Source organism: Aulonocara sp. 'chitande type north' Nkhata Bay, linkage group LG3 (assembly GCF_057382095.1).
Source record: "Aulonocara sp. 'chitande type north' Nkhata Bay isolate Kocher_YH1m ecotype deep benthic linkage group LG3, A_spYH_male_GT1.1, whole genome shotgun sequence".
Taxonomy (NCBI): Eukaryota; Metazoa; Chordata; class Actinopteri; order Cichliformes; family Cichlidae; genus Aulonocara; species Aulonocara sp. 'chitande type north' Nkhata Bay.
Genome location: NC_141346.1, coordinates 52,097,191 through 52,109,668, shown reverse-complemented (window position 1 = coordinate 52,109,668; position 12,478 = coordinate 52,097,191). Strand labels below are relative to the sequence as shown.

General features: G+C 37.5%; 3 protein-coding genes across 3 annotated transcripts; 1 reads left to right on the top strand and 2 right to left on the bottom strand.

Annotated features, from left to right (window-relative positions):
* Positions 1–915: 915 nt before the first annotated feature.
* On the bottom strand, positions 916–2,766 carry LOC147336136 (uncharacterized). Its single transcript, XM_086287631.1, has 6 exons — positions 2,718–2,766; positions 2,248–2,592; positions 2,089–2,127; positions 1,852–1,962; positions 1,715–1,743; positions 916–1,045 (listed from the first exon to the last, which is right to left on the bottom strand). Exons 1-6 carry the CDS (start codon positions 2,764–2,766, stop codon positions 923–925), a joined length of 696 nt encoding a protein of 231 aa, XP_086143757.1. The 3' UTR covers positions 916–922.
* A 3,106-nt stretch (positions 2,767–5,872) lies between these two features.
* On the bottom strand, positions 5,873–7,702 carry LOC147336135 (uncharacterized). The gene is made up of 6 exons (XM_086287630.1): positions 7,657–7,702; positions 7,215–7,553; positions 7,063–7,104; positions 6,831–6,941; positions 6,693–6,721; positions 5,873–6,085 (listed from the first exon to the last, which is right to left on the bottom strand). Exons 1-6 carry the CDS (start codon positions 7,700–7,702, stop codon positions 5,963–5,965), a joined length of 690 nt encoding a protein of 229 aa, XP_086143756.1. The 3' UTR covers positions 5,873–5,962.
* A 2,383-nt stretch (positions 7,703–10,085) lies between these two features.
* Positions 10,086–12,295, top strand: LOC147336134 (immunoglobulin alpha-2 heavy chain-like). Its single transcript, XM_086287629.1, has 3 exons — positions 10,086–10,116; positions 10,213–10,578; positions 11,465–12,295. The coding sequence occupies exons 1-3, from the start codon at positions 10,086–10,088 to the stop codon at positions 11,908–11,910; spliced, it is 843 nt and encodes a 280-aa protein (XP_086143755.1). The 3' UTR covers positions 11,911–12,295.
* The last annotated feature ends 183 nt before the right edge of the window (positions 12,296–12,478 follow it).

Sequence of the window (12,478 nt, the reverse complement as noted above, 5' to 3'; positions counted from 1 at the left end):
CTACAATCTGTATTTACTCTGAACATCTGTGTTAACATTTGAAATTGGAAACATGTAAGTGTAACAAACATGTTAAAACATAAGAAATCAGGAAGGGGCATGTATAGGAATTTCTTTTACTTATGTATTAATCACATTATTTTATTGTATGATACCTTGGTGTCAATGGATTTTAACATGTCTCACACTCATACAGTAAGACAAATGCAAATTCCTCTACTGTAAAAATTCATTTGACTGCCTGCAAAAAAGGAACTGTACAGTGCTCTTCCTCTTTTTAATAAAAATATAAGTAGAGCACAGGAAATATGTGGCACTCTGCCCTAAACATTTAGGATAAAGTATGGCAGTGAGAGAGAGTAAAGAGTTATAGGATCTCTGCTTTGAGCCACTAAAACTCCTAATATTAGCTATTCCCGCCACATCAGGCAGCTTTTTGATGATTAAATTTACTGCAACTGGAAATTCACTTTAATATCCAGTAAATTACATGCGACAAATGTTACTGAATGAAACTGATGTTATCAAAATGTCTAAACATAACAACCGGTTTAAATTAGAACTATGTCACCTTTATACTTCCTGAAGGGCTTGGAAACCTTGTGATTTTAACCTCAGTTGGGCTCAGACCACACAGTGTTGTCTCTTCCTGTTAAAATGTATTTCTACTCTCCCACAACAGAGCATTAGACTCTCCCCAAAAGAAAGCTTCACAATCGGTGTAAGACCATTGACTTCTCCCTCATCAACATACTTTAAGAGTAGTGTTTTCCCCCTCCAACAAAAGGTGGACAAATAAAAAAGACAATGACACAAAAGTAAAGATACAAACACAACTTGAATGCAAATTTTATTTGTTTTATTTTTTGCCATATCCTCCACAAAACAAAACCTTATCTGCAGGTTATCACAAAGCACGAGTCTATCTGGTGGCAGCGTACACAACGTGTGGCTCCAGCTCTCTCTGTGTCACAGGCCTCCGGTTTCTTTGGACGTTTTTCTGGAAGTTGAGAGCTGCGTAGTTCAGATCGTCTGAGCTCACATTCTGAAAACCAGAATATTTACACAGCTGAGTTTGCTACGTATATATCACGTATTTGCTGATATGTGGGTTAAACCAAAAATGATTTTACATAAAATGTGATTTTTAGAGTTTAATACTAAAACATCATACTGGAAGAACACCTGTGCTGTCCAGTGTTAAACACAATTCAATTAGATTATACAGTAAAAAAAGAGTTTAGCTTCAGTAACATAGGCCAGAAATTGGAACTAATGCAGCTATGTAGGTAAAGATGTCTTTTAAAAAAAACATTTTCAGAGAAGAAAACAAAAATCTTCAGAAGAAGGAAACTACTGAGCAGGGATAGCTCAGTAGGTAGAGTGGTTGCCCTACAATTGGGAGGTCGGGGGTTCAAATCCACTGAACAGCTACCCTGAGATACCCTTGAGCAAGGTACCGTCCCTACACACTGCTCCCCGGGCGCCTGCTTAGTGGCTGCCCTCTGCTTCACTGAGTGTATGGGTCAAATGCAGAGGAAAAACAAGCAATTTCCACATGGGGATCAATAAAGTATACATTATTAATTCTACAGTTACCATGACAAACTCTTAGACACTTCTCTTTCCAACATTAATATATCATGACATATTGGTTGCGCATTCTAAGGAAAAAGAAAACAACAGGAACAGCAAAAAACAAATAAACATTTACCTTGTTGCTTTTTGGTTCTTGTTCTGCCACTAAATACCAAATACAAAAGTGTCATTAGTTCATTATTACCAGCGTACAAGAGGAGGTACAAGATTTACCTGCCAAAAAGAAGTGAAACAAATTAAAGCCATGTGTACCTTTTTGAAGTTTCCAGATTTTAAAAACCAGAATAATAACCACTATAGTGAGTAAACCAGCCAGACTACCCAGGATGGTGCTTAGCAGGTGTGTCATTCTGTCAGACTCTTCTGCAAAAAACAAATACAAACAAAAACCCATCAGTCCACTTTAGTTGGATTGATTGAAACATAATATTGATATTAACTTTTAGCACATTGAACAGCAAAATTTTAGAAGCCATAAAATAATTTTACTTTCTGTCTTAAAACCCTCTCCTTCATTGGTTTCACCGCCTGTAAAGAAACATGGCTATTATAATATTTTGTGATTTCCTTTTTGTCTCTGAGCTGATTTTGGATTACGTATGAACATAAAACTAACCTGGAGGACAAAAGTCCTCCCTACAAGCTTACCTTGAATTCTTAACTCGACTGCATTGGAAATGACAGTATGCTTATTCACATAAAATCCACAGAAATACAGCCCGACATCAGATAAATCCACTTGTGTGATTTTAAGAAACACAGAGGTGTTGTTGGAACTCATATTGAATTTTCCATTTCGAAATCCATCACAGAATGAAGCTTTGCCTTGAGATCCATACATAGCAGCAATACAGCTGGGCTTAGTTCTGTTGATAACTTTGAACCAGTCTGTCTGTGTTGGATGACTCGAAATGTTGGAGCACTTCAACGTGACTTCTTCATCAAGTTGGACCTCCATAGTCTGAAACTCAGAACCTAAAACAGAGATCCAGCCTGGAATGAAAGAACATGATGTTTATGTCTGAACCTACAGTGTTACAGGACAACAACATCAACTACATTTGTTTACCGGCGTTTCTCATTCCATTATTTGAGAGTACTGAGGTGCCAGTACTTACTGAGGCTGGAGAGAAATAAAGCTGTGCTCAAGACGAAGCTCCTCATCATGCGTTTAATCCTGTAACTGCATGGATAGTTTGTATCGCACAGCTCTTATATGGGGGTTAAGAGGGGCGGGGAGTCTTTTGTTTGTGTGTGTGTGTGTGTTGGCTTTATATTTTGTGTTTCATCTTGCCATTGCCGCCCTATACAATGCAATAGCTTTGCATGTTTTAGCTTAAGCGAATATCCATTAACATAAAATTTCCACTTTATCATTTTACATTATGTCTGCTTGAGATACGATTTTCAGAAAATTATACAAATACTTAAAAATCCAGTCTGCAGCTTCTGCAATTAGAAGTATTTATGTGTTTCTAGTCCTTAAAGGTCTAAAAGGAAGCAAGAAGGGGGTACATTGGTTTTATGCTTGGTGCATTTATTAAGGATCCCATTTATCATGTATTATAATGTCTTATAATCCAAACTTCAGCTCTAAATTGTCTTTGATCTAGTGACACAGGACACAAAATAGAAAATATGAAATGTACACAAGTATTCACGACCTTTCCTCAATACTTGAAGTGCTTTTGGCAAGCTCAAGCTGCATCAGACTGGACGGGGAGGATTGTGCACAGCTATTTTCAGATCTCTCCAAAGACATTCGGTCGAGTTCAAGTCTGGGCTCTGGCTGAGCTACTCAAAGACATTCGCAGAGTGGTCCAGAAGCCACTGCTTTCTTGTCTTGGATTTCTGCTTAAGTTTTTTGGCCTGTTGGAAGATGAGCCTTTGCTCCAGTCCGAGGACCACAGTGCTCTGGAGCAAGTTAATATCAATGATGACTTTGTACATTGCTGCATTTATCTTTCCCTCGACCTTGACAAGTCTCCCAGTTCCCACAATATAATGTTGCTACCACCATGCTTCATTGTAGGGATAGTATCCTTGTAGCATTATTCTCAAAAAGACTTGTGGCTGTAATTGCTGTCAAAGGTCCTTCAACAAAGTATGGAGCAAAGGCTATAAATTCTTATGTATACTGTATGTTATCCTTGACCTAGCTTTGACCCAATATTGGTCATGTGAAACATCACATAAGCCAAGATGAGAAAAAAGGCATGAGCAGTTACCATCACTCATGGTCAAGGGTGAAACGTCTGTGAGACCTTGCCCCACCTCATCATGTGACTTGTTAAAGTTACTGGAGGCAAGGTATGAAGAAGAGGTTGAATTTGAAGGGAAGGGATCATAAGACTGGATTATAAGTGGCTGACAGCTGGTGTTGTAAGCCACCACCTCTGTTCAATGGCATTCTTGAAAATTTTGCTTTGCATTTTGTACAGATATGACCTTTTTACTCTAGTATCACCATGAATATGACTTTTGTGGTTCCCGTATGTCCTTAACCTGCTGTTTGAGCTCTTAGGTATAAGAATACCAGTCCTTTATTCTATGTTGTTTTTTTGTTCACATTGTGGTGGCACGAAGGAGGATAACCAGTGAAGGTGACTAAGGCATGTTGACAACACCGCCTGGGGAGGGAGCTACACCCCACGAGAGATTTCTATAGCCAATGTGGATGTTATACTAGCTACCAAAGCCCACAGGCTCGTTATTAGCAAGCAGAGGTGAGGCAGATCAATTTTACAAATCAAAATTTATTAGGAAAAACTATTAAAAGCATAGAACTGTAAAATCAGAGAACTTCTTAAGGTAGCAAGGCTGAGAATGCAAGACTGTTAATTAAAGCACTTTATTAACAAACAATGACTAAAACGACAAGGCTCGCTGCCACAGTGCTACCCTAGTAAAATAGAAGCTCGATAGAATAACTAAACAAAATGGTGGAGACCGGCCACTTGAGGAGGCAGCCTACAGAGAGGAGTGCCCAAGGGTGCCACCAATTACTCACCCGTGTAGTTCCACTGCAAACCTCACTGTCACTCACACTGCAATCTAAGTGGTGCAATCTACCTATTCCTGCTGTGTACACTCTCATGCATCAGGGGGTATTCCACCTCACGTGGCTAACCCCACAGCAAGAGGCCGTACCTCCACTAAAGCAACAAAACAACAAAACATATACAATATTAAACAATTCAGTAAAAGAGATAAACAAAACAAATACAGCCTAAGATACACTTCTTTATAAAAGCATGATTAAGACCATGAAACCATGAGTCAGTCAAGGCCAGTCCATAAGCGTTTATAAAATGACAACAAGACTGAAAAAAGACAGCAGCAGTGGCACAATCCACTCTCTAGAGGGCAATACTAAAATGAGCAGCTTTCCTGAAGAATCAAACCACTCTGCAGTGCTTAGCCATCTATCACGCTCGGCCACCTTGGATGTGAAAAGTATGCCAAATTCTCCGTGTGGTAGTGAAGCGCAGCTGTTTCTTATAAGGCCTCTAATTATCTGCTGGGAAGGTGTGGATGTTAGCGTTGCATTCGCGGACGTCATGTAAAAGCCTATCCAAAATCTACTTCACTACAACAAGCTAAACAATTTCAGTGAATACCTGAAAATATTTGGCTCTTGACCAGACTATGGACAAAGGTCTTCGCTTTGTATAAGTTCAAAGCATAAATACTTTACATGTTTACCTTCACACAAGTAATGTGACAGTGAGTGAAGTGATTTACCATTGTCAGGTGAGACTGGTATATCCTTTAAACGGAACTGTGTGTTTGTGGTTTCTGGTGAATACGTTATTTTTGGCTCACATAGTATTCGCACATAGTCACTTCTGGGCACTGGCATATTCTGTGATTATTTTATAGTATTTCAGATGTATAAATATAGCCGCTGGTTTTAATAGATCATATTAATGTTGATTTTATACTTTTTTAAAGCATTTTTTACTATCGAAGCCTCATGATTGTCACCTCAGTTGCGCCCAGACCACATGTTGCTCTTTCTTCCTGTCAGACGTCAGACTGACATATGTATGTCACTCCACCCACAGCAGACCATTAGATTCTCCCACGAGGAAGTCAACAGACATCACTCTCATTTCTGACTCACTCACTATAATCACTTAAAGTTTTTTTTTTAATTGTATTTTTTTATCACAAAAAATCATCTGAAAATAACAAAAAAGCAGAGGATGCAAATATGGACTGGATGCACATTTATTTAGTTATTTTGTAAGACATTTATGTGAACCACGACACATACAAACAAAAAGAAAAAAATCATCAGAAAATTAACAGGAATAAGGTATATCCTGTTCAGAGCTTGAGCTGCAGGCGCTTCCTCAGTCTATCTTGTAGCAGCATACACAACATGAGGCTCCTGCTCTCTCTGCGCCACAGGCCTGCAGCTTCTTTTGGTCTTTTTCTGGAAATTCAGAGCTGCGTAGTTCAGATTGTCTGAAGTCATGTTCTGAAAATCAGGATATTTAGTTAAACACTATATGAGACAACCAAGGTGGATTTGTGGGTTATGTGAGTTTCAGAGTGAGATTTTTAGAGGTAAATATAAATAAAAATGAGAAACCACATATACAGTACAAATTATTTTCTTTCTTTTTTTTTTCCGTTTTGATTGAAAAAGTTAAAAAAAAAGTCCTTTTGGAAAAATGAACGTGTTTAAAAAGCTTCCCAGACAGGAAATATGTCATAAGGACAAACTCTTCACAGTGAACGCTTCAGCTAGCATTTTACCCACATTACATTTTAGAGTTATAATTGGAGTTTTGCAAACTATAGATTTTGCCTGTTTTTAAAAAAACAAACAAAAAAAATTAACTTTTTATTTAGTCTAGATGAACTATTACTAAATAATTTAAAGTTATTAAGTTTTTCTACATTTCTGATATTACTTAAAGTCAAAGAAAATAAAAGATTACAATTGCTTGCTTGGGTTTACTCTATGAAGCAACAGGTTGAGGCTATTCACAGAGTAATTAGGCATTTCAATGAAGCTTTTGAATCACAGAAAACAGTTGTTAGTTGTAAAAAAAGAAGAAAAACTCAAAAAGTGAGTTTACCTTGTTATTTTCTTCTTGCTCTCCAGCAGCTAAATGGAAATACCAAAAATTATTGCTTGTTATTAACAACTAAATACATTGTTTTGGACAGGTTAATCAGTTTAGAAGATGAGTGAAGTAATTTGTAAGTAACCTCACCTTTTTGAGATTTCCAGATTTTTAGAACCAGAATAACGACCACTAAAGTGAGCAGACCTGTCAGACCTCCAAGGGCGATGATTATGAGGTTTGTCGTTCCACTGGGCTCTTCTACAAAAATAATTAGATAAAAACATAATTTTTATGATTACTTTAGATATACTATTGATGATAGTGAAATAACTACATGGAAACTGAAAAACATATTTTGAAACAAAAAAATCAATCTTACGATCAGTCTTATTAAAATCCTCCTCTTCTCTGGGTTCACTGCCTGTAAAGAATCATCGTTATAATATCATTTTGTGATCGCATGACATGTTTTCATGCTAAACATGATCAAGAAACGAAACAAAAATATCTAAATCATGAACAAAAGCTTACCTTCAATTCTTAACTCAACTGCATTGGAAATGACTGTGTGCCCACTCATGTACAATCCACAGAAATACAGCCCGGCATCAGATAAATCCACTCGTTTGATTTGAAGGAAGACAAAAGAGACGTTGGAACTCATAGTAAAATTTCTGTTTCTAAATCCATGACAGAACGACGCTTCGCTGTCAGAGCCATACATAGAAGAAACACAGCTGGGCTTAGTTTTATTGACCACTCTGAACCAGTCTGTCTGCGTTGGATAGGCGGAAATGTTGGAACACTGCAGTGTGACCTCGTCCCCGTGCTGGACCTCCACAGTCTGAAACTCAGAAGCTGAGATCCAGCCTGAAACAGAAAAACAGATACAACATAACACTGATTTATGTAATGGACAGATAGAATTACATTTGTTTAATATTAAATCAGAATAATGATATGCTGTACTTACTGCGGCTGCAGAAAGCCACTGCTGTTATTAAAGTGAACCTCCTCATTCTGCGTGTAACCGTCTTACAGTCAGGAAACTTTATGTTCTGTAGGGGGGTTTCATTTCATTAGAAAGGGGTGTGGTATTGAATACATCATGCCAGGAGATTTGAATCTACACAGCCTATTTTCATCAGTACCGTTTAAAATGTCAGGCAGCAATTCATTCACGCTCGTGCAGGTTTATAGAAGAGTTATCGACGCCTTGTGTGGAAGTAACAGCACACCAGAAAGTGAGACAATAAACATGAATCTGGTGCTGTGCTTTATTGGCAAGAGAAGTTGTTTTGAAGGTATGCAAGACTCTTATTTGGGTACTCCCCCCACGCGCTAAGAAACCAGCTTATTCCACTTATGTCCAACTGCAAATATTCACTTCTGTTTCTTATTGCAGCCCATGAGCGTCTTATTTGTCCTCATAAAGATTCAGGTTATCCATTCTTTGCTACACAAGTAGATGATGATACTTCCTCTTTCTGTTTGCTGCTAATCATTATCAAACTTACCAAAGCAGCATAGTGTCAATAGTACTCAGTCAGCTATGTAGCCTTTTGGGATACCAGTGCCCAGTATGGAGGGGGTCAAAGGTGAACAGCCACAAACACTCTGAGGCACTAATGTTTATTCAATATTTGTTAGTAAGAACGCTTTTTAATAGTTCATTCTGTTCTATCTCGTGTTTCATGAACAACATGTTCCAACATGTTCTTTTTTTCAGCTCTTTTTTAATGTAGTTATCACAACCTCTGTTTCCTTGTCATGTCTAGGTTATATCACGTAACTAAACAGTGGATGTATAATAACATATAATAATAATAATAATAATAATAATAATAATAATAATAATTTCAAATTCCTTTAAATTTTGTCTATTCATATTACTGTACAGAATTCACCTGCTTGCTGCTACTACTGCACATTCACCCAGTGTATATACTATATATATATATATATATAATGTTCCTCCTCTACACACCCCCCCCCCCCCCCCCCCCCAATTTTTGCACATGTCGAGGAGTGTGTCAGGCTACATTTCACTGTGTGTTATACTTGTATAACTATACATGTGACAAATAAAGAACCTTGAACCTTGAACCTTGAACACTGACCCCTCTAGCTGATCTGTGTGTTTGAATGGGAGACTGACCAGGAATTGCATGTCAATGAGGCCAGTAAGTTACGTTAGGTGCTTTCATGAAAAAATGAAAAATTTATTATCATTTATACTAAAAACAAATTGTTATGCTCACTGCTAGCTCTGGTATTTTATTCTTTAATACCAAATAATCTGTATTTATCTTATACTGGGTCTGATAGGCCCTTGGTTCATCCGCCATCTGAAATGAGTCTGCAGATTTTCTTGGGAGTTGCTGCCTTTTCTAAACAGAAAACTGACCTGAATGTGGGGCTTCTGTTCTTTTAGGGAGATCAGTTCTTGCTCACAGGTAGAAAACACTGGAGTGGAAGGAGCATTTTTTACATTCAATAATCTCATTTTATGAAACTTTGGATTTGTTTGATATGAGCATTCATATCAAACATATAATGCCATATACATGGAAGAAAATGGGAAAAGGGTTTATAGGCCTAGTTGAATATATGCAAATTTAGGTCTGTTAGAAAATCAGACAGTTTATATCACAAATAGCTCTGTTTGTGGATGCAGCTTCTAATACTCTATAAGACCTCCAAGAGTCTTCTTTATCAGCTGATTCTCTGAGATCATAGTCTGGCTCTATGAGTCAATCTCAGCAACACGACCACCTGACTCACCACACATTTCAGCTTGTTAGCTCTAGGAGGCACTCCAGATCTCTGTATACTTAAGAAGAGCTGAATTCCACTGCAGTAAATATTTAGCCTGAGTCAGTTTTACTGGTGTTTTAAACAGTTTGAACAACTTTTCACCAGGACATCATTCTTTTTGGTCTGAAAAGAACTTTGAATTTGCTCTCTGTGTCAAGTTCAATTAAACTGCATATAACTACATATAACTGACAAACAATATTAAATGTTTAGTAAACAAATGACTTCATGAGGACTTAAATATAAATTTGTTTCTCAAATATAAGTGTTTAGTCTCATATACATAGTTACAGTCAGGTATTACAAAAAAGACTTTCACGTATTTATTTTATTATTATTTTTTTTTTATTTTAAAAATAGATAATATAACTGAATGACTATTTAAAAAGTGGAGAAATGTAGAATATATTTATTTGACATGTGTGGCTTTGCTGTTAAACAGATTTATTTTTCTATGACACTGAGACGGAAGTTTAAAACAACACACGGGGTGACCCTTTTAAGAACCAATCAAGAGTAACCCAGTTTTTATGCTGTTGGCTGCTCTTTTCCTCCAAATCTTCAGTTGACGAGACCTCTGAAAAGATGCATCTCTGTATCATCCTCTGTGGGATATGTAAGTGTCTCAGTAGAAGATTCATGTATATTGAGGTAGGGTTGTATTTTCATACCTGATTATGCTTCTTTAACAATGTGTATTTTTCTGACACAGTTCATCTGTCAGCTGTGATCCAGTCAGCTACAGTCAAGCAGGAGACTGGGGTGAGATTTGCTGCTGTTGGGGACAACGTGACTTTGCGTTGCTTTTATGAAAGCCAAGTGGCGATGCACTTCTCCTGGTACCGACAATTCTTAGGAAGCCAACCTAAGCGCCTCTCTACAATTTACAAATATGATAAGCCATCTGAAGTCCTCCACACATTGGAGAAGAACCCTCGTTTCTCTGTGGAAAGAAAGGAAGGGACCAATCATCTACAAATCTCTGGTGTCCGCCTCTCAGATTCAGCTACATACTACTGCGGGAGCTCTCACTCCAACATGGTGGAATTTGGAGAAGGGATCTTTCTGAGTGTTCGAGGTATTTTGCTTCTATTTTTCATGAACACCTTTTATTCCATGTTCCTTTAGCGTTCCCGTGCTTAGACTCCCCCACTCACTCCCTCCAGCTCTTCCAAGGGGACACTGGGGCCTTCACAAACCAGACAAAAGATTTACTCTTTCCATTGAGTCGTTGGTCTACCTTGTCTGAATGACCTCAACTGGCTTATTTTCTTTTTTAAAATCCTTACCATCCAAAAAGATTCATGTTTTATTGTCTAAATATTATAACTGGTATGAACTGGTTCTTATGGAGCTTTTCTACTGTAACTGAGCACTCAAATCGCTTTAAACCAGCAGTCCCCAACCTTTTTTGCGCACAGACCGGTTTATGTCCGACAATGTTTTCACAGACTGGCTTTTAAGGTGTTGCAGATAAATACAACAAAATAAAACCAGTACCAGTACCAAACCCCCCCCCCCCCCCCCCCCCCCCCCCAATATTTATTCATAACACACCGGAAAAGACCTATGGAAACCAAGTAAACAATAAAAATTTCACACGTGATGTGGATTTTTATATTTCTACTTACCTCCTTTGTTTTTTGTCCTCTCCACTTATTATTATTTTTAGTTCACCTTTGCCTTATCAGCCTTTGTCTAATCAGTGTAGCCTACTGTGCATTTAGCTTATATTTTTTTTCATCTAGCCAGTTAGCGAGTATATTTTTTTACCTGCCGTTATTGTGCATTTTTTTGGTTTTTGTTTATTTTGCAGTGTCCTTTTCTTTGAAAACCTGTTAATATTTTGTTGGTGTAGATTGGGAAGATCATCAACAGTATCTTCATTAATACATGCATATACATTCCAGATCTACAAAAAATGACACATAAAGCTACTTTCTCAAATTTCTACTTTTTTTCAGCAGCTAATCACCAGACAATTGACCAAGAACCAGCATCCATGACCATCCAAGTTGGTGACTCAGTGATGTTCAACTGTACAGTACACACTGGAACCTGTGACGAAGAACATAGCGTCTACTGGTTTAGACGCGGATCTCACCCAGGAATTGTTCACACATATATAAATACAAGTAAACCGGTCTCTGTGAAGTCTCCTTCACAAAGCTGTGTGTACCATTTGCAGAAAATGAACCTTAGCTCCGTTGATACTGGGACCTATTACTGTGCGGTGTCCTCCTGTGGGGAGATACTGTTTGGTAATGGAAGCAAGCTCATCATCAGCGATGATGTTAAAGACCAAGATGCTGAGGTAAAGATTTTGATGTGGCTCTCTATCATTAGAGCCGGGATTCTCTTGATCTTTCTACCCTTGTGTATTTGTGTATTTGTCAGAAAGAGCTGTTAATTCAGCAAACTTGTGTTACGCAAAACTTAAACACAAGTTTATTTGGTCAAGAAGAAAATAGATGAAGAGATGAACGGGTGTCAACATGTTCATGTACTCAGTCGCAATATTTGCCGTTGTACATTTTTATTTTTAGAATATAAGTTTATTACTGTAAAGACTTTTAAAAAATTGGACGCAATTAGTAACACCCACCCAGACACAGGGCATTTCAAAATCTGTATTATAGATTTCATACATTCGTTGTCATAATGATTGATTACATTTTCACATTGTGTTAGAGTTTGCTCATGTTTCATTTATATTAATTTTTTACATGACTGTATAAGTACCCTAAAGTGTGTAGTTAGTTTGTTGACCATCCCCGTGTATACACATATAGTTGTAACTGGAGTGATAATATGTTTGTTGCTTAATAATTGTTAAAAATAAAGACGTATCAAGAAACTTGAAATTTCTTGTTTGACTTGTTTCTTTTAGTAAATGAATTTAACCCCTTCATTCCTAATTCACAAACCATAATCTCACACACACACACACACACACACACACACACACACACACACAC